The sequence below is a fragment of the Coenobita brevimanus genome, chromosome 54, assembly GCF_032717465.1.
Source record: "Coenobita brevimanus isolate Jiangsu-jjx chromosome 54, ASM3271746v2, whole genome shotgun sequence".
NCBI classification, from domain to species: Eukaryota; Metazoa; Arthropoda; class Malacostraca; order Decapoda; family Coenobitidae; genus Coenobita; species Coenobita brevimanus.
Window position 1 is genome coordinate 38,042,933 of NC_137007.1, and position 23,090 is coordinate 38,066,022.

General features: G+C 40.5%; 1 protein-coding gene across 1 annotated transcript; it reads right to left on the minus strand.

Moving 5' to 3' along the window:
• Positions 1-770: 770 nt before the first annotated feature.
• LOC145400963 (uncharacterized) lies at positions 771-22,751 on the minus strand. The gene is made up of 4 exons (XM_080273328.1): positions 22,689-22,751; positions 6,643-6,840; positions 4,337-4,489; positions 771-2,637 (listed from the first exon to the last, which is right to left on the minus strand). The coding sequence occupies exons 2-4, from the start codon at positions 6,838-6,840 to the stop codon at positions 2,494-2,496; spliced, it is 495 nt and encodes a 164-aa protein (XP_080129454.1). The 5' UTR covers positions 22,689-22,751; the 3' UTR covers positions 771-2,493.
• Positions 22,752-23,090: the final 339 nt, after the last annotated feature.

The window sequence follows — 23,090 nt, forward strand, 5'->3', positions numbered from 1 at the left end:
TCATAACACAAGCACTCCTTCTGAACTGGCAAAGCCAGGCTGAAGCTGTTGGATATTTGCAGTTCATCAGAGTCTAGTAGTTAGAATGCCCTTGTCGGAGTGACGGCCGGGTATAGATTCGATTCCCAGGAGTCGGCTGGAGGTATTTCGATCATGTAATGCCATCAGGGGAAGTAGGATGATCACTTACCTGTAAACATACTCGGCTACGGTTGCCTTTGTCTTGGTCTCATACACCTTGAAGTGGGTAATCTGGGATTGGCTATCATTTTCCATTTCGTTTGTTCACCTCAGACATATACTTACAACACAGAGTCCGTTCATGCAACTTCTAAAACCATCTCCGGGAATGTCTGTGGTCCTAAAATTTGCCTAAAAGGACTTAGCATTCTGAAATGGAATGATATCTGCCTATTAGTTTTATGATTTCATGGATCAAAGGCAACACCAACAACAAAACTAAAATAGCTCATAGAATAAATGTGAATGAAACTTCCTCTCATTGTTCCTTCGTGTAAATCCACAGGCCATTAAGTAAACACTCGATCATCTGTTGCTTTTTTAAGGCTGCTAAAAAAAAAAAAAGTGCATTAACCCCATCACTTCCATTGCTAGTACTTTTCAGTCTTGAGGGAACCTCCCAGTGAAAGTGCTTGAAACAATCACCATTACTTTATTTTGTATGATAAATTCTGTTCCTTTTATGTACCGCTGGTCCTTGTATATCCAAACGATTATTCAGCTTTCTGCATTTCATAGACAAAATACTGTGTTTTGGTTGGATATTCTGGACAGAAAAACAGCAGTGGGTTCCAAATTATATTTAGCGTGATATGAATATATGAAATAATCAGTCTGATGAGGATCTGCATTAATGTTTGATGCCAGCTCCTTACACATATGGAGTTATTCGAAATACAAATCACTGTGTAGATTATAAATTCATTCCTCCCTACATCAAAGGTTCGAGTTGCAATGCAGATAATTATACTCTTCCATTAATACATGCTTTAGTTTTATTTATTTAAGTATATTTCGTGTGGAAGAAAAGAAGGGAGGACTGGATGACAGCACGATCACAGTAACAGCTCTAGCTCTGCCTAAGCGACTCTAAACTACGTGACAGCAGTTTTGCAAGCACGATCAATTCAGGGTACATGGCGACATACCGAGTGAATAGATAAGCGACAAGAGCCGGCGTCTCGTCTTCACCAGTTATTATTATCACTAATCTCATGCATAGTTTCTTCACCAGACCTCGAAGTTAGTGCTCGACCTGATAACTTTTGGTACGGTTGAATATAGGGAAGAATATGGATCACATTCGTTGTGATATGGTTTGAGTCTCCAGTCATCTCGCTAAAGAATGGTTGGAAGAACCCAACCAGATTCTACTGATCAGACTTGAGGGAGACTAAATGCAACACACAGATCAGTTTTACAAGGCAGTTAGTTTGATTTTAATATAGGACCAGTTTTTATGGTCACTCTTTCATTCTGCCCATTCCCGTACGATTTTGTTCATCTTAGGAGAGACGTCCTTGACTTCAGAATTTAGGACTGATTGAGTAACTGATTGTGATTTTGCTGACGGCACAGAAGTTCAAATTATTGACACCTGTAATGTAAGGCTGACTTCTTTTGTTATGCACACCTGCAGTTGTTTCATGCAAGAGACACGTTATTTTTATACTGTATTTAGGAAACACCGTCATCTCTCATATAAGAAATGTCGGTGTAGTAAGGTTAGGTCACTGATCTCTTGACATCACTGCTTTTAGCTACAATCTTAATTTGATTCATTTCAACCAACTGCTACTCGTCAATTAAGGCTTATCACTGATGTCTCTCCCATCATCTGTGAGGAAACAAGGGATCCCACCACAGACCCCGCCTATACCTTACTAAATCTGCAGGACAAATTTTTGAGTATTCACTGGATATTGAACTTTTGAACCTCCTTTGAACAGTTATTAAGAAATATAGTATATATTTATTATATACGGGCATCCGCTGCTTAACCACAGGATGCTAATAAATTTGTCAGCTGGACCATTAATTTGACTGAAAAAAAAAAAAAAAACTAATAAGCAGCATTTCACATTATTTACTTCAACCCGAGAACATCTGTTATGTCATGTTCTTGTTACTAGCCTAACTAGAGGGTGTTATTCAGCCTCGCAGTGACTTTTCGAACTGGATGGGTTAGATACAAACGCCATTAACCCCTCAACTCTAGAAAACCTTTACTAAGCTGAACAGAATTGTCTGGAGGCGCCAAGAATATAATCCAGAGACGTCCTTGCGGCTCAGCGGGTTAGTACACCATTCTTTATATCAATGTATATTACTGCATAGACACCTTTTGATTACTGCGGTACTGGAATGTCTATTACAAGCGAAGCAGCAGCGTATGGAGTTGAAGCTGGGTGTCTAAGGATATGGAAGTGTTGCTCTCTTGTGAGGGTATGGAAGCCTTGCCCTTTCAGCTCCTTAGAACTGAGGGCGTGGGATGTTGTGGAATGGGAAGCGATTTGGGAAGGCAAAGAGTGGAGGGAAGGCGAAACCCCCTTGGCCGAAGATGGCCTGTTGTGTGCGGAAAATTTCCTTCTGAAGCTGCTCCTGTTGCCGCTGTAGCTGTTGAGGAGGAAAAATACCGTTACCATCATCATCATCATCAATCATCATAATCATCATTGTCGTCATCATCACTATTATCATTTCCATTACCATCGTTATCGCCATCATGATCTCCATCAACCATCATTCATCACTGTCACTGGCTAATCATCCATTATCCATCCATCTGATCATCATTCAACCATCCATCATCATCATCACTGCCGTTAGCATTCCCACCTTACAGCATTTATCATAGATGCCATCATTCTGACCCTGTTCCTAGCATTCAAATGCGGTGGATAGGATGAAAATATACTGTATATATATATATATATATATATATATATATATATATATATATATATATATATATATATATATATATATATATATATACCACTAAAGAGTCCTGCCAAAATGGACGGCGACCTGATTCACGCATTATTCAAAGTTTATCTTCAACATCAGTGGTGGCTGTAGTGGTGGGCAAACTGGGAAACTGCCCATGGCCCGCTCAAAAAGAGGGCCCCACTACCGTATTTGGCTATCATAATATTAATGACAGATATGTTAATATGACTTTAGTTTTCTTTGTTTCACGTATCATCAGTTAAGTAAAAACATTTAAAACCTGGACTGATCTGTAGATAAGCTATTGGTATTATAATGTCACGGTATGAAAATAACAAGTTATGCTGGAGGATCCCATGTGACCCTCCTGCCCATCCCTGTTCAACGTACTAGTACTATTATAAGAGAAAATATAAGAAATGTGAAAAAAAAATCTATATCTGATTCAATTTGCAACAATCATTCTGCAAATTCAACTGGATTTCATTATTTCATCCATCTTTATCGTTTTTTAAAAATTAAGTTCTGTTCAGAAATAATTACAGTATATAGTACTCGTATAAACACCTGTTTTAATGTATGGAGTGATATTTATGACTACCAAACAGTACTGCAAAACTTGTAAAATTATGACTAACAGCGGTACTGCAAAATGTGATGTGAGTCTAACCTGCCTCAGAGTCTGTAACATGTGAAAGTCTGACCTTCCTCACAGTCACCAACATGTGAGAGTCTGAGCTTTTAAATGTACAAAATGAGAGAGTCTGACTTGGTCATAAGTCATCGAGGTATGTGAGTTTGACTTGCCCCTAATTCTGCAAAGTGAAAGAGATGATATACTCCAAAGTCCACGAAATAAGGAAGATTTACTTGCTCTTTAATCTGAATTATATTCTGGCGGATGTTGTGAGAGTCAGACTACTCCCCAAATCTGTAAAGTATGAGAGACTGACATGTTGCTGGTTTTTTTTATGTTCTATTCAACTTCGTGAGAAGCAGACTTGCTCATATATCTGCAAAATAGGAAAGACTGATTCTGTTCCTGCATCTATGAGATAGAAAAACTTAACTTTTCTAAAGTATGCAAAAATATTCCAGTCGATGTTCTAACAGTTTGAACATCTAATTCAGCAGACTGTGACAGACTGACTTGTGGTTTGCAGTGGGAGAGACACTGACGTGCTCCATAGTCTGCAAAACTGTTGATGTAAATTGTAAGGGACTGTTCTGTAAACAGGTCGGAGGATGATACGAAATACAAGTACCACTGAATCTGCAGGATGTAAATGGCGAGCCTGTTCTCGAATCTGTGAGATATGAGGGACTCACCTGCTCCTGGATCTGTGAGATATGAGAGACTAACCTGCTCCTGAGTCTTGAAAATATTCTGCTGTACGTTGTGAGAGACATGCTTGACCGCCTCCCTGCACGCCCTCAGCTCAGCCCTGGGGTCCTGCACATACGGCTCGCTGGCCTTGGCATCAATCCGTCCGTCGGGGGTCTGGCGGTATTTGATCTGAAAGAGCAAGAGGCATTAGGTGAATGACATCTTTGGGTGTGCGAATTACTGCTCTGCCAAAAGAATAAATAAAAATAAAGATCACTAAAACTTCTCTCAAAATTATTAGGCACTATATAGGAAAAAAAAAATCGAGAAAAACACAAAAAGAATGCTAACATTAACGCCACTAAAACTGTACAAAAACTTATAATTTTTTGCAGCCAAACGTAATAATAAAATGGAAGGGATCAGTCTAGTGTGCCATTGGGTAAGAACTAAACCCCAACTTTCCCTTTGATAACGTACCCCAGTGAGCCGTATCCAGTCAAAGCGCCTTGAGCCACTGGAAAATCAGGCATCTATGTAATGGGTATGCTTGACACCCAACACAGTAAATAGTTACTCGGAGAACAAAAATGCTCACTTTGCATGTCACTCATTGTGGGGCAACGTGTAAGCAAGCACTACACTGACATAGAAGATGGTTAGCGTCCCACCTACCACCACTTCAAATGGGGGGAGTGGAATCCAACAACAGCAAAAAAATAGAAAAAAGACATAAATAAGGGAACCGTAATCAGAGTGACGCGGGAAAATCAGCCACACCTATGCTACATGCAATCGTCATTTAAGCCTTCAGCATATTAAACGCTACCTGTGATGTAGGCTAATCCAAGTTAAATGAGAGGACTAATTGGTTTTCCCGATCTTTCTCACAGCCTTGAATCGCCAACTGGTCAAAGCACTATTGCGTCTCCCTTTCTCTCTCTCTCTCTCTCTCTCTCTCTCTCTCTCTCTCTCTCTCTCTCCAACGTTCAAATTAACTATACCATCAGTGTTCAGCTCGTTTCTGATTTTTTAAAAGGAATTTACGAGTATGATTTAATGTGTATATTATGCTGTCGGCGTTTGTGAAGATTTTCCTTCCTATGCTGTTAAATATTTCAAGTATTTTCCATATACAGGTCGTATTTTCATCCATTCTGTATATATATTTTTCCCTGTCTTGAATTTTGATGATCAACCGTACTCACATTAGTTCTGGAAATGCTTGAATATCACAGTAACGTCTTCGTATTCATCGACAGATTAAACTGGGAAAAGAATGTAAGCAGTGTCTATGGTTTGATGGTGAAATGATTACGTAGTCCTTCATAAACAACACCTCTACATTATAAAAAGTACCCTGACTCACGAGTTTTTAATCTACAGATAATATCACAGAGAGAAGAGGGCTGCTGGTTCATGTATACAAAATTACTTATGAGATACTGATATCGTGCTCTGGTTATTTAGAGTTATTAAGGGACTGTCATTGCGAATTTCCGAGTACAACCTTCAGTTTCTCCATGACAGCATTCTCTTCGATACGCTGTGAGATTTCACTGGATCTGAGGTGGCATCAAGGTGTGGCAAGAGAGGATTTGTGGTCACTGGCAATTAACTCTCTGTACCTCTAGACATGGTGTGTTTGTGAGAGGATAGGTATGGGTGTTGCAGATTGGTGTCTCACCGTAAAAGCATTTTGTGGTTGTCAGCCTGAGAGCTGCGGGAAGTTAACCTAAATTTAAAAATACTAGAGGAGCGGAAATCATATACTGCGACCTTCTTAAGTAAAATGCGAAGCGCTCATTTTTTCACATCAGTGATGATTTTCTAATCTGTGTGATTTGGACCATACAGAGTATAAAGGGTTGAATGAATATATATTCGTACATCGTATGACATTGCAACTGAATTATAGAAAATTTTTGCTAAAATGCAAATAACCCCCCCCCCCCATATCAGTAGTTAACACTTAGGATAAGCAACTTTACCTACCAAAGAGAGGCAACACACTGATAGTCACGTGTGATCTCCTTTTGTTGGGCACTCTTTGAAACGAAGACTCTTAACACCTTTCATCCGAGTGGTCCACATTTAATTGAAATCATCGTCTTGTAGTAGCAAGAACACAAAGCCTTCAGTGTAGTGAAGAATTGCTTGAGACTGCTTCTACACCCTCCAGTTCTAGATGATCTTGCTAAGCTGATTAAAATTACAGTGACTGTAATACGAATGTCACAGAAAAGTTACCATCGTAGTGACTGCAGATTTTCTGGAATCATGTTACAGTAAAAGTGTTAATAATACCTGTATGACGACTCATTAATGAAATCCAAACTTACCTTGACCTGCTGTCCCCGTGCATTGATGTAGGCACACTCCCCTGTAGTAATCCCATTGGCATCTGTGCTCTGGCTATGTGCCACCCCCGAGCCACACAGCCCGTTAGTGCAGGAGGAGACCACGCCGGCCTCCTGACCCACCGTGAAGTGCATCAGGGCCACCACCGACACCATCTTCAGTATGCCTTCACACACCATCTGTAGGGTTGGGATGTGGTGTTAATAGCAGTACATCAGTGATGACCTTCTTCACCCCTTCTCCACACAGACGTGCTTGACGTTACCAAGCTAAAGGGGTTAACAGACCAAAGTAGCAATAACGCATCGGCACAGTCCGGTCATATTGAATGGAATATTACCAATGAAATGTAGTACACAAAACAGTGGAAAGTGATTGATTGTATATATATATATATATATATATATATATATATATATATATACACACACGAGTATATATATTCAAAATCTATACACAAAAGCCATAGGCTAAAATGCCAAAAATAAAGATTAACATGTTTTGTGACAGGGATTCAGTTCAGAAGACGGCTTTAATCTTTGTAACATTTTAAAACCACTGCATAGGAAAATTTATCAATTAGAAAAGACCCCAAACCTTGTGTGGAATTAAAGACAAAAATGGCGTGATTCCCATAGCTTTTATTGAAATACAATACCAATTAGCGTCGTAATCAACTCCTCCGGGATTAATGCAACGCTACGTTTCCCGTAATAAAACACACACACACACACACACACACACACACACACACACACACACACAAATTAGCGCGCTCATGAACACACGAACACGCATGCACAGGCACGTACGCACTTGCTCGTACGAACAATGATAATACAGATTTTAATGGTATGGAGTGAAATCCACTTACTCTATACCTGACAGCTTTGCACATATTTGTCCATCATTCGTTAGGAAACATTTTCTTACGTCGTCCAGCAGCTTTTAACCCTCTGTCCCATGGTATTTTTCTGAACTAAAAAGAATCCTGTATTCATCGTAACTTTTTGAAGGCATGGATGTAAGTGGATGTAAAGTACGGTTCATTGGCACCTTGTTGATACGTCCCTAACTTAGGTGTTTTTCATTTGCTATTTACTAGAAGCTCCCCCACCACGTATTAATGAGAAACATGGTTATGGTGCTGCTGCTACTCCTGCTGGTGATGATGATGATGATGATGATGTTAGCTGCAATCAAACTAACGACAGATATGTTGTTACCTGTATCCTTTCATATTATTTCTCCCAATCGTTTCAGTTTCTGGTCGTTTCTTCAGGTCGTGTGTGTGTGTGTGTGTATGTTAGAGAGAGAGAGAGAGAGAGAGAGAGAGAGCATGAAGATTCCATGTTATTCACGTAGTTATGTACTACGCAGGATCCTTATCTCCCTGTTCCAGTGGAAATACAGAGAAATGCATAATTTGTGTGAGGCACTGAAAACAGTTGTCTTGTATATATAACTTTTTGGTCTGAATGAAAAATGATTTTTGTCATTCGGTGCCTTGCTTTTAAAAATTGCAGTTCATTGTGGTAAAGATATGTAAAATTATTGTTTGTAATTTGTAATCACGACAATTTAATCATAAGTACCGGCATAAACAAGTCCAAAATGCTCTTCGCGACTTCTCAAACATCAGCCATCTGTTCAGCTATCCCTCAGAGCCTTGAAAGCTTGGGAATCGTGTTTTCTTTTACCTTGAGAGAGGGAGTAAACACGCAGGCCCGGGAGATAACACAGCTTTTACCCACAGCTAATGTGACCTATTACATCCTCTCCCCAACCTCTCCTCTCTGATGAGCACCGTCTGAGAAACCTTATAATCAGACCGTGACAGAGAGCGGGCAAGGAGCGTGAAAATGGGGACTTAGAGTTCCGTTTGGCTGTCTGTAGCTGAGGACAAACAACATTAACACCATGGGTGTGGGGGGAGGGCCGGTGGTGTGAAGGTTAGCTCATCCAGCTCGCAGCAGGAAAAGCCTGAGATCGACTCCTCGCCCGGCTAGACTACCATATTGATTTTACATTTTACTGGATCTCCTTCTTATGTACTGATTTGTACTAAGAGATAAGTACTAAAACGTGGTAGTAATCGCGTAAATGTGCTATGGAAAGGACACGGAATGGGAGTATTGTCTTTTTCCGTCGCTGAGCACCATGAAGGAAGCTATAAAACGACGAAAATTGGGATCAAGATAAAGTACAAGGATATGAGCATCATTATATACCACGTTTTTTCCTACCCACCCAGCCGTACAACCGGGGACCTGGATGGAGAATCAACTGCTGCAAGGTGTTTAAAAGAAGATTAGGAGTTGGCAAAGAATGACAGTCTACCTTTACGACCCCTCATAGGCGATAAGCATAAATCTGAGCCATCATCATCAACATCAACATCATTATCCTGGGCCACCGTATTACTAATAAACAGAGTGCGATCTAGACACAGGAAAAGGAAAGCACAACGTGGAGAACTGTGAGGAGGATGCCGTGCTTAGTGAAATGGATCATGAATCTGTTCAGTCATCATTCACGCTTTGAAAATCTTCGACACTTCCTCAGAGAGACGGATCTTCGAAGAGTAATGAGTTATTCATATGTTCTCATTTCTTCAGTTCGAGGACACCATTTAAATTTTATTCTTTGTTGGGTTCGGGGGTACGGGGGGAGGGTCCTTAGTGGTATACATCTTAGGGGCGAATGGGGTTTACTGAACATAAAGCGCCATTCATGAAAAGCGACAGGTCATCTTCGCCTTAAATGATGCGACCAAATGGCCTAGCCCCGAGACCGTACACCATAAAGGACTCATTGATAAAATAGGTAGATAGGCCACGAAAAGGAAATATACAGTTGATGATAGAATACTCGTAATTTTCAGGTAATAAAACAGATATAAAGAAGACGAGAGTATAACGACAAAAGTAAAATTTGATACTGATGAAAGAATGGAAGTGTGGTAGATTTTGGGTTGGCATTCCACGATTGTTGGACGTCTGTGAGCTCTTGCTTCAGGCACATGATTGTACTCAGCTCACGAGAGATCCCACTCAGTGATGGGGTTCAGTAGTATGTCTAAGTTATTTTTCACAAACATGCTCATAAACAAGCAACACGCACCTGCACACACAAAAATACAGATATACGCACACAAATATGCTGTATACACAAACGTACATACGTAAATAATTTAAAACACACACACACACACACACACACACACACACACACACACACACACACACACACACACACCGCTCGCTGGCTCAGTGGTAACCTTCTCGCTCGCCATCTGGTGGACGGGAGTTCGCGCCTCGCTCAGATTGCGAAAAGTTTCACTGACGAAGTAGATGGATACTGTCCCCCTTGAGCAAGGGGATGGGCGTGTGCGTGTATCAAGGTCACAGCCTTGCCCTTAGATCGGACTATATGAGCTCTCAGCTCCCTTCCGGGAGGGTAAAAGCTGACGATCACGACCTCTTGACCTAGATCACGACCATCAACTGATCCTGACCGACCCGGTGAATTACAAACGCACGCACGCACGCGCTCGCTACAGAAACAACTATGTCTATGATAGGCCTAAACTCAGTCGTCAGTATTCATTATTCATCTCACCTTTCTCCTAATGTTTATTCATCATTTTGGCCGACTATACACCTGCCATACATTCCAGCTGACTACCAATGTATTAAACCTTCAAAATAATTATTATCTATAAATTCAAATAACACCAGGCACAAAATAACTGATGTGTGACTTACATCCTCTGCCCTTTTTTACGCATCGCTGCTTACACACCATAATTTTTTCCTGCCACATTCCCGAGGCACATTTGTAAAAAAAAAAAAATAAAAAAAAAAAAATAAAAATAAAAAAGCATACAACCTTGCATAGCTGGTCGCCATCACAGCTGCCATATATTCCAGAGATTTAGGAAATGTATTTACTAACCTTTTCAGTCAGATGGATCTCTTACAAGCTGAAATATTTGAAATTCAGTTATAAAACAGATGAACAGACGTCATCGTACTGTCTGGGTAACTGAAGGATGTTTTAACCCCGCATGTTAGAGAAGAATCATATAAAATGAATAAAGTCGTCCACCAATAATCAGCGAATAATAAAAAAAATTATATGAGGTTACTGAACTGATCAACATACACCCAATTTCAATGATTATTCTGATTATAGGTGAATATAATACTGTTTCTTTTCTTTGTTTTGGCATGTGGATGATGTCTTCACATGCCACGCATATCACATTATATTTCTCTGTGTCCTAAGCTGCCAGTGACTAGAAAGACCTCAGCAGAGTAGACTGTGTTCTGTACAAAAAGCATTTTCCTTCTCATGAATATACCGTAACTATTCAGTTCCCAGAGTCTATCGTGTACTGTGTACCTGTAAGATAGTTTTCTTTTTTGTATCTAACATTTCCTCTGACGTACGTGACAGTTCTTCATATTTAACTTCCTATAACCTGAAAACTTCAGTTAGATCATAATCTTGTCGGTACCAGACAATTTTAATCGGCTAAGAAATGCAGCAGGGTACTGACGGGGTTACTGAAAACTACATCTAAAACCTGCAGTTTGAAAAGCCTCTTCTGAGCTAATTACGGTCTGGAAATGGATGTCTTTACGTCATCATAATGAAATGGTTATGCGTGACAGTTCCGTTTTCCATGTCACATATACAGTATATATATATATATATATATATATATATATATATATATATATATTTAATTTTTTCCCCAGCAGTTTCCTCACCAGACCTTGCTTTTCAAGAGCCTGCCGGCACTCTGCCTGGTCTGCAAACTTTCTCCCACCGGATTATTCACACCACCATATTGCTCCACAGTTCCGCCCTCTTGCCAATTCCATGCGATTTGATTCTGACTGAGAAACATCTTGTGGTGAAGAGGTTTGAAACTTACTCGCTCGAAAATCACCTCCATTAGAGAAACTAACATATTACCAATACTGTGCCTGGAATCGAACCCGGGACTAAAATGAGAGCCAGGCAGCATTCTACTGTATCACTATATAGGGAAACGTTGTCCCACCTCGTCACCTACTTGGAACCAATGTACCCCCATCCCCAGCTGCGGGTCTGAAAGGGAGGAGACAACTTCCTAGCACTCGGGCAAACAAAAGCTATTGATCATTCCCAAAGCACATCCGGCAGACCCCTAAGAACTTCAATTTCCCAAGTGCAGTTATGAGGGGGAAAGAGGGAGGGGGAGGCCGAGGATGAGATGGAGGGATGGGGTGGAGAGGTATATGAGAGAGGGGGGTGTGAGTTGGGAGCAGGGGAGTGAAATGGCGGGGGACAGGGCAACTTGGAGGCGATTTGTTTGTGGCCACCCCAAACGGGACTGAGGCGTCTGGCAATAGATAGATAGATAGATAGTTATGTATTTCAATTTCATCCCTACTACTAGCAATTGATTATATTCAGCTTAAGATGAATAACTCGTATAGAATTAAAAACCATCATTATAAACTCTATCCATAAGCCTTTCTGTAGAGAACGTCTTCATTTTATTTATTTATTTTTTTGTGATGTCGCAACACGATTATATTTAGCCTAAGAGAGAATCCTTCTAGTAAAATGCTTAGTATATACCTCTTCTGACTTGATGAATGTCTATGAGTGAGGTCGAGGAGGGAGGAGAGGGACAACGAGATGGAAGGATGGAATGGAGAGGTAATTTGAGTGGGGAGGTGCGAGCTTGAGAAAAGGCAGCTTGACGGTGGAGGACAGGGTGCCATGATGATTCGTCTGTGGCCACCCCTTCCGGGATTAAGGGGTCTGGCTATATTCTGACAGGCTGGCAGATTCATAGATAGGTAGAGGTAAAAACAATATTCATTAACACATCGAGTAGTTACAATAACGTCTGTTGATTCAGGTTACCCTTAAAAGATATAAGAGGGGGAGTGAAGAATTCCTTGCCCAAAGAAATATTACTGCACTAATCTTTTAACACTTTATATTAATGGTAATGATAATTGCGATGAATATACTTTTATGATATCGTAAAATAATTATGACCGTAAACTTTACTTTCTAGGAACTTTTCCTTTTTGCTATTTCAGTGCGATGTTATGATTTTTAGTTTATTCATGGTATCGTACTCCTCTGAACAATATGGGGGCGTTGATTTAAGCTGAATGAATTTGTTTCAAGCCAACTAGGAATAGAGGACAAAGACTGAAAAACGAAATATTTAAAATCTTCCCTCACTTTTACAGTACAGTATAAAAGCATCTTAAAAATACCAGCCACACTGCTTCCACCATTTCTTACAAAACTTCACAGCAAAACAACGATTTACGGGCACTCTCTCCACCACTACTTCATACATCACAACCTTCGTACCTGCTTGGGAAGGCATGATTAACAGATCAGCATTATAGCCATCATCACCTGTCAGTTGTGATTCACCGTAGGACAAGGGCTTCTTTCACCTTTTCAATCTCTCCCTCCCCACCAAAAAGAATATAATGTAAGAAAATAAAAAAATGAAAATAAAAACGATGTAGGTTGTAAACAGAACGAGGGCCAATGTTACTGACAATTAATAAAAGCTTAGTTTCATCGACCCGTACATGACAGTTTCATATGCATAACCTGATTGTATGTTTAGGTAAACAGGGAACGACAAGGTGGAAACAGACTTTGTCGATTAGTCGGACCGGTCAGGGAATAGAACCTTGACCTCACCATTACCCTCCCCACTCCCACCCCCACTCCTCACCGTAAAGGAATTGAAGATGGTTGCCGTCAGTCAGTTTGTCATGGTGTCTCTCTGTCTCTGTCTCTGTCTGTCTGTCTGTCTGTCTGTCTCTCTCATACAATGAATTGAAATGAACGGATAAGTAAATGCTAAAAGAACTTAAACAAACAACAGAGAGAGAGAGAGAGAGAGAGAGAGAGAGAGAGAGAGAGAGAGAGAAAGAGAGAGACAGAGACAGAGAGAGAGAGATGGGGTGAGGGAGAGGGAGAGCGAGATGTCTGCTAAAAGAACGCATCATACAGCTGGCGGACTCACTCTCACTTTCAGGCCAGCGAAGGAGAGTTCCCCATCCTGCACTAAGCGAGGAGGGAATACCGTACATCACTTTCCCTTTCTCACTCCGTCACGCCATAGAGTAGTTAGGAGGAGGGCAGGATAGATACATGAGATAGAAGGTGAAAGTGAAGATTGTCGAAGTAGAGAAGGATATGGTGGACACAAGACTAAGACGGTAACACATAAGATCAGGGGCGCACCCAGGGGGGGCCAAGAGGGCCATCGTTCCCCCCCGAAATTTCCTTCCTTGTAAGAAACGAAATACGCTGACAGTCTCTTTTAAAAAAACATGATTTTAAGTTCTGGCAATCTGCCCCCCTCCCCCCCCCGAAAAATATTCCTGGGTGCGCCCCTGCATAAGATAAGGGAAGCAGAGGAGGGGAAGAGGGTTGAAAAGATACAAGGCGCAGATGGTAACAAAAAAGGTACTGGGTGTGGAGGAAGACATGGTAGAGACGGGACACAGACAGAGGAACATTAGAGAGTAGTATTGTAAGTGACAGTAGGGCAAATACAAGGCAGCATGAGATGGTAAAATGGAAGCTGGTGACTGAGGTGGCAAGGGCATCATTAGCTGAGACGACGAAACAGGTGACACTGGTAGCGACACCGGTAATTCCAGCGAACAACCGAAAGTCGCCCTACCTAAGTCTCATCTTTTTAAGCCTCACCCCTTCCCCTGCCATCATTACACCCCTATCACACACACACACACACACACACACACACACACACACACACACACACAAGCAAACGTCACACACGTTCACGCCTCCCAAACTTTCACATGCATTCAACACGTATGTTCGGACGCGTGTGTGTGTGTCTGTGTGTTTGTGTGTGTAGCCTTCTTTTCCTTATGCCTGAGGAAAAAGTAAATGATGTTTAGGGGGGTTACACAGATTCATTTTTTTGACTCTTCCTTCCTGATATACATCGTAGTTCAACTAGGATCTCGGGGTCACAGGCGTTAAGCTAAGCTCTTACACACACACACACACACACACACACACACACACACACACACACACACACACACACACACACACACACACACACGCATGTATAGTATGTAAATGAAGATGTTCAGGTGGGAACAATATGAGACAGACAGACACACCAGCAGACAGAGAAATAGACAGACAGACAGAAATAAAGACAGATAGACAGACAGACAGATAAATAGATAGCTAGACAGACAGACAGATAGACTGACTGACTTATAAAGATGGGTAGATGGAGAGACATGTAAACAGAAAGATAAATTTGTAAGGTAACGTTAATGAGATGAAGGTATAATTTCCAAACACCGGTATCAATATGCAAAGAAAAAAAATATATGCCCTACAATTCCACAGTCCCGCTATTGAGCCTCGGGGAATCATTGGCAAAAACTAACCATGCAACTGCCTTGTGGTGTGATGTAACAAACCTCTCATTTCCCTCTGTCTCTCCTCTAACAAAGCCTACCTTGTAAATTACTCTCCTCTTTCTCTCTCTCTCTCTCTCTGCATTTAACGTCCAATCTCATAACTTTTCTTTCCATCTACAGTGGCATTAATATGGAAACATCTAGGCGGTCCTGCCACCACGCACTTGCTACCCTTTATATCTCCCTGGTAAACCGTTCCACAGTGAATTATTTATCGACGGCATTTTAAAAACCGCGTAAGGAAAGTGTAGGCCAGCCCATGATTTTGGATTGTCATTTTTATATAACATAAGAATGGCAAATGATTAACTTGCATTTCAGTTTTCATAATGCAGTTAGCAATGACGTGCAAAAGTCAAAGTTTTTTTTAATCATGTTTTTCAGTAATACAAAATCTTGAGGTCTGCCTTCCCCTTCACGACGTGAGTTAAATCAATTGTCAAAACAGCCATAAAAGCAGTATTCGCACCTGCAACTCCATATTTTCTGTCCTGGGTCTGTTCGTAAGGATATCTATTTTTATTCTATATGATTTGGTGCTGGAGAGGGACGCCTTCACGTGGTGGCACCGATATGACCGAGTGACTCCGACGCTCGGTTATACAAGCGTTCGTCTGTTCCCTTCCTCCCTCCCCAGAAGAAGGATGTGAGACTGCAGGCTAAAGAGTAGCTTCAGCCAGCAGTTGACTGGGTTCATGTTCACTTGAGGCTAGGGTTCCAACTACTACTGTGGCTTCCTGAAAGTCGATCTGACATCATTTTGGGTGGGATATCTTGTAGTGAAGGGATTATTGAAGATTTAACTAATCCCTCCAGCTGGGAAAAGTCTCTCCTCAGCTGAGAGAGAGAGAGAGAGAGAGAGAGAGGGGGGGGGGAATCAAGATGTAGCAAGTGACAAAATACATGTGAATTTCTTGTATCAAAGAGATAAAGATTCCGACCGTCAAAATTTCTCTCCCCCAGTATAAAGATCTAGTTTTCAGCCTGAGTAAAATGCCTTAAGCGTACGAGTCAGCAAAGGGAAGTTTCTAACCCTATGGCTGCAACGATTTCACCAAGCTGAACAGAGACATCATATTTTACCCCGAATGCGATACTTAAATCCAGTCATGACAGTGAAAGAGTTTAACGCTCCAGTGCTATAGTTATTTATGCGTTGATATTACTCGTACTTTCAGTCAGAAGTATACAAACCACGAGTATATGAGTTCATCTGATGATAGCACGGAAAAAGCAAACACCACTGAACACGGTAATATAGAGTGTGTCAATCTGTTTCATCACAAAAACATTTTCGCTACGATGAACAAGCTCGTTGAGTAGCAGAAAGAAAAACAAAAGAAAAATCATGAACGTAAGAGTAATGAATGAGCTTCTTTTTCGGAAGGAATATGGCCATACAGCCAAGGCCTTGGGAAGATCTTGTTAAAATATATGAATGATAATTACTTTTAAATTTTGCTCCACTATCGCTTAACTCCCAAAAGTCTAAGTGACATATTGACTGGTCCCGATGCACCAAGAAGCTTATGATCGATTCCTTATCGGGACTATGATGTATATTGCTGTGAAGAAGTAAAGTCCAGAATCTACTTCCCTTGTTGCCTGCTGTTCTTGCAAAAACAGATTTAGTTTCGAGAGTAAAATCTCCCAGTTATTTTGTTCTGTAGAAGGACAGTGGAAGCAGAGTAGCTATAGTCTTGCTATGTCCTTTGTTCTTCATGCAAAAACAAATAATGGTTATGACAGGAAATTGGTCATATGATGGTTTGTGTGTCAAGGCTCTGGACTGTAGCGTATAGGACATAATTACCGATTCCCTTCATTATGATAAATGACTAGATATTACGACAAACGGGGAGTGAGCAATACCTTTCGAAACTCGGTAGCGCGTTCTTTGCAGCCCAAGACATTTTTCAGAATATTATATGAGAGTTTAATGATTACTCAGCTAAAAAGTGGGGTGATATTACCGTCCCCAGCTGTTATCTTCATTAACAAATATGTGAAATTTTTCTATCTTACATCTGAAACTGTGAAGGAACTGTTTGGAAATAATCTCCAGTAACTTTTCATGAATATGCATGCCTGCTGATTTTATCAATATAGTATAAAAGAAGAAATTTATACAACATACTGTATACAATATGCTTTCAAAAAGCTCATGTCTTTGTGAAAACATGAGAACAATAACAATGTTCACTGTGTAGCCATCGATCACCTGTCTGAAGATGCATTTTTGACTGAGTCTGTGGTAGACAGCAGAAATTTACTTCAGGTGTACCTATTTGATGTGGGTTTCATAGTCCCTTACAGGCAAGAAATTAGCTCGTAGTTGTAGCCCAGTCAGCAAATAATAACTACATATATATAGTTATAAAAGCACGAGAGTAAATTCCTTACCATACAGTGTTACCAATCACAGGGAAAATATAGGAAAAGTTGAAGCTAATGTTTCCTGTTGACTGTATATCGCCACAGCCCAAGCAAACTGCGCATCCCGTCCTACACACACACACACACACACACACACACACACACACGAGCGGCCGTCCCCGGAATTACGCCTTGCATCAGAGGGGAAGGGGAAAGTTGGAGGTGCGAGTCACGTGAGCACTTTTGTATCTTTGCTGACGGATTTTGAAGCTGCAGGCACCGAGAGAATACGAGGATTTTATGAACCGGGACTCTGGGTTTCTGTTCCTGAAACTGTTTGCTCTAGTAAGTGTGTGTGTGTGTGTGTGTGTGTAATCGTCTTGCAAAACCAAGATATTCTCGGACTGAATGGATACTTGTATGCGAACTCTCTCTCTCTCTCTCTCTCTCTCTCTCTCTCTCTCTCTCTCTCTCTCTCTCTCTCTCGTGACACGATACCGTTTGGGTGTTTAGAAGGTGGTCATCCATTTAGTATAATCTTCACTTAATCTTATCCTGACTTACCTATCGCCTTCATGTTCTCAGGCAGCTTTCTAAACTTTCATTCTCTCTCTCTCTCTCTCTCTCTCTCTCTCTCTCTTCAGAAGTAGTTCTTTCTCCATACATTATTCCCAAAGAACATTAGTATCTTCAAAGCCATACACACAATTTTATGTTATATTTTTTTGCACATGCTAACATAAGAATGGAACAAAGGAATAATTCATAGTAAGATGATGTGATAGGAAGCGTTGTGAGGAACACACTGAGGTGGTTTGGCCATGTGGAGAGGATGGAGGGTGAAAGATTGACGAAGAGAGTGTATGTGAGTGAGGTGGAGGGTGGAAGAGGGAGGGGGAGACCGAGGATGAGATGGAGGGATGGGGTGGAGAGGTATATGAGAGAGGGGGGTGTGAGTTGGGAGCAGGGCAGTGAAATGGCGGGGGACAGGGCGACTTGGAGGCGATTTGTTTGTGGCCACCCCAAACGGGATTGAGGCGTCTGGCAATAGATAGATAGATAGAGAAGATATATACAAAAGTAAAGGTGACAGGAAAATAAAAAATGGAAGACGTAAAGGAAGAATATGATAAAATGAAGGAGTACGTGAAGAAAGGTGGCTTTAACTAGAGGAAGGAAGTGGTGATGATCACGGAGAAAGTGATTTGGAGCTATTTTTATCACGAACACCTCAGTTTAACTATAGGATTAGATGTCTGGCTGGAGATAAAAAGCGGATTCCTAACTTACGCCTTCAGCTGTCTCACAAGCTCTTAACAGTACATAATATAGACTGAACCTTCAATTCGGCTCTTGCTACACGAATTTGTTTGGGTCCGGTAAACCCCCTAATCTAAAAGGAGTTATGGAAAGAGATATCTGACCGCTCCTAGTACGGAAAGTTTCTCTTCTGTTGAAAATGAATACATCAGGGGAGCAAGAATACATATAAAAGTATCACTATACTGAACCAGTTCATAAAACAGTCTAACTGATTGTCCAGTCTAGTTTCATCTCTGTGCTGCAATAGCTTAGTAGTTTCTTTTTCATCCAGTAACGTCTACACCTCTTTAATAATTACCCTTATTCCAGCATCCTTCACTTTTTCGTAGTTTCTGCTTTTCATGCAATAACTTCTACACATGTTCCATAATTACTTTTATTTCGTCAATTATTTCAGAGATCCAGTTTTCTGGCAATGTTGCTAGCCAACATTCGGTGAAAAAATACAACTCTAATTTACTTTTCTTACTATATCAGCACTTTCAAGTACCAGATTCCCAATTCTCTTATAAACTTTACACTAACGCGTTGTTTTTCCAACTTTAACTTAGGAATTGTTCTTGCACCTACTCGCTTTCCAATGATAAACCACATTTTCTGCAACAGGAAGAAGTCTGTGTGCCCCTTTCCCTTAGTCTCACCCACTTCCCCTTAACATTTGCCATCGGACTTTTTCAGCTACATACAATAACAACTTTATTCCCCACATTTGCAAGGTGTTCCCTCTCTCTCTCTCTCTCTCTCTCTCTCTCTCTCTCTCTCTCACACACACACACACACATTATATACTCGTATAAATATATAACTTAAATATAAATAAATTTATTTATTTTATTTTTATATAATATTGCTCCATAAATATATCCAAGATTTTTTCACAGTTTTCTTTATTTCTCTTACAAAAGCACCACGTCACCAACAAGCAGTCATATTTTTCATATTCCTATTTCTGCACACACGACTCCAGCACGTCATCGTCGTTTTTGCCTTCTTTTTGCAGAGGACGGGATTACTGAGTGTGTTTCCCACCTACGGAAACAAACCACACTCTTGTTTTAATCCTGTTACTAATCTGACACTGATATTTTATTCTTTGTTAATCCTACAGCACTTGTTTCCGTCTCTTTTATCTATGAGGTCTTCCCTGTCCTGAATAAACAGTCTGTAGAAAAAAAAAATGCAATATTGCTAGTCCTCAATTACACGGTTTGCAGAGCCCGTAATCGCAGTATTTCTCTCTTCCAAGTTGCTGTCACCTCATAATATTTTAATTCCTGTAATTTTATGCAGCTTTGGAAAGACTTCGAACTGGAAAAGTTAGATAAAGACTTCATGAACCCCTTCACTACGTAGAGTCAATTATGATAAAAATGTGCAAAATTTACTAACAATAATATAGAAGATTCAGCCCTCTCCAAGCTCTCCGATATATTTCGAAATAATCCTCTCTCTTTCTAGGGCTGGGGCTGTTTTTTTTTTTTTTTTTTCCATGGAGCCCCACCCGCCCACTCTCTATTGATTACACATTCTCTCGCAAATCCTCCTGCTGTTCCAGACAGCTGTTAAAATTTTATCCAAGGATTCTTCGAGCCGCAAACGTTTAATTTCATTATGAGTGGTGCTGGAGAGGGACGCCTTCATGTAGTGGTACTGATATAACGCGGTGGTTCATCCGCCAGCATATGCAAATGTACTTCGTCTACTTCATTATCACCCAAATGGAGGCTGGTGGACTTCAGAAGGGGGGGGGGAGTTTGAGCCTGCAGTCCAATGAGCCTGGGGCTACTGCTACTACTACTACTACTACTACTACTACTCTTACGAGAATTCTTCCCTTAGTTGAAAAAGAGTGCGTATGACTGTAGCAACAATACGATTATACAGACACTATCGTACTGAAGGGATTAACACCAATGGAATCATCATCATCATCATCTTTACTATCCCTGTTTATCCCCAATAATAAACGGAGTGGAAGTGATTTAAGTAAAACGAGAAAATAATCACATTCAAGATAATGGAACTATTTATACCGACATGATTACACTGTTTGAGTATCTACAACAAAAGGGCCACACCTACGTCCTCTCATTACCCGAACCTTCCATGCTTTTGTAATGAGGAGAGAGAGAGAGAGAGAGAGAGAGAGAGAGAGAGAGGGATCTAAGTTTTCGCTTCCTTATCGCTCCATTTTTTTATTTTTTTACCTTTGTTTTATGAATTTTTCAAATTTTCACCACTCATTTGCCAGTTATATCAAGGACTTATTATTCTTGAGGACTTCATCATCTAAGAAGCCGCGTATCATCTGTTGCATTTTTCAGCTTTATTCATTATTGCATTATACTGTATACATTAAAAACATTCATTATGGACACGATCTTCACATACTCTTTGACTGGTAGGATCGCTCTTTGTTTACCAATATATATATATATATATATATATATATATATATATATATATATATATATATATATATATATATATATATATATATATATATATATATATATATATATATATATATATATATATATATATATATATATATATTCTTGTCCACTAACCACTTTATGCAGCTTAGGGTGGACTCGCTGGACTAGAGGCGTTAGAGTTAGCCTTTATAAACCCCTTCAATATGGTAGGGCTATCATATAAAACTGTTTGAAAGAAGCAAAATCAAACTAAAAAGAACGTCACCCAGACTAATAATTAAAAAAAATAATAACCACAAAATTAAAATAAATAAGAAAAAGACATCATTATGAAGGTTTAGTGTCACTTTCCCAGATTCATTAATCTATCCTGCGACCTTACATTTACACTCCATCGTTCTTTTACACTGTTTCGAATCAGTGTCAAAATCTAGTGACATCTTGCTAAATTCAAGAACGAGAATTTGACTGTTACCTCGCTGCATTGGCTTGAGTCCCAGATGTGTAAACGAATTATTGACCGGGACCTGAACCTCCGACCTACCCCTGATATGGCGTTGAAGTCACCGAACATGATTATCTTTTCTATTTTAACAATTTTCTTTAGGTTCACTTTTGTTTGTAAGTAGGTCAGTGTATGTGTCATGTCTAATTTTTATTATCACACACACACACACACACACACACACACACACACACACACACACACACATTTTATAATAATTTACGTACGAGTTTAGAGGTGTGCATAACAAATAAATATTTTACTATAAAATTGTAAATATTAATGACTGACATTCCTAATCATATACATTATTTATTAATTACAGACATTACTGCGCAAAACTGATACACCTCACCACTCCCATACTGGCGTCATTCTATTTTTGTTAGATTAAACATATTCGGCACTGACTGACGAAAAACTAATCCAGCCAGCAATGTTGGCTGATACCACGGATGTTAATGTACACTGTATATCACAGTGTTTACTGATTTGGGGGTGGGGGGAACAATGACTTTCGAAAGTATAATAACTGAATGTCATCTGCAAAAAGGCACAAAATAACTGCCGCGTCTACTGCATCCATAATGGTTGAGTCAAGAATTTAGAATGGCACGGAAATCTCCGTGAGTATGAGATGATCCTCATTTTTAGACAGTCCTTGGCAAAAACGGGAGTGTCCTCAGACAGGACGGGAGCAGCAGCGATCGATATTCGCCCCTAGAGACATCACACCGCACACACCCTGAACTCTGCACCTCCCACACGATCACCCCACACCCCGACACCGCCTCCTACCGCGGCTACAAGGTGATTGAGGTGCTGTGCTACACTCTACAACAGGCCGGTACACAACACTGGCTAACCTTTGTCTGCTGTGTGGAGGAAGAGACTGCGCCACCCACAACCCAACCCGGTTTTATCCACGCAGTTGCCAGTCGGAGGAAGATGCCAGATTTTCCCTCTTCACGGGCGCTTCTTCTCCGGCTGCCAAGTACACGTGTAGCTTGTCGTGTCGTTCATTCTAAGGTGTTCGTCATGGAATCTGAAAGTTTTTTGCGACGTACGTGTATCTTGGACTTAGCGCGTTCAGAAAAGTTATGGTTGGATCGATAAGTGAACTGAAAAGCCGGGTTGCTGATGTAATCCCTGGGAGAGCAACAAGTAGCATGGTGCATCTTTAACCTTGTTTCTGATTTTTTTTTTTCCCTGAGTAAATCGTATGGTGGCAGTGTATCTAAAGGCATTCAGCGTCTGGGAAAGTTTTA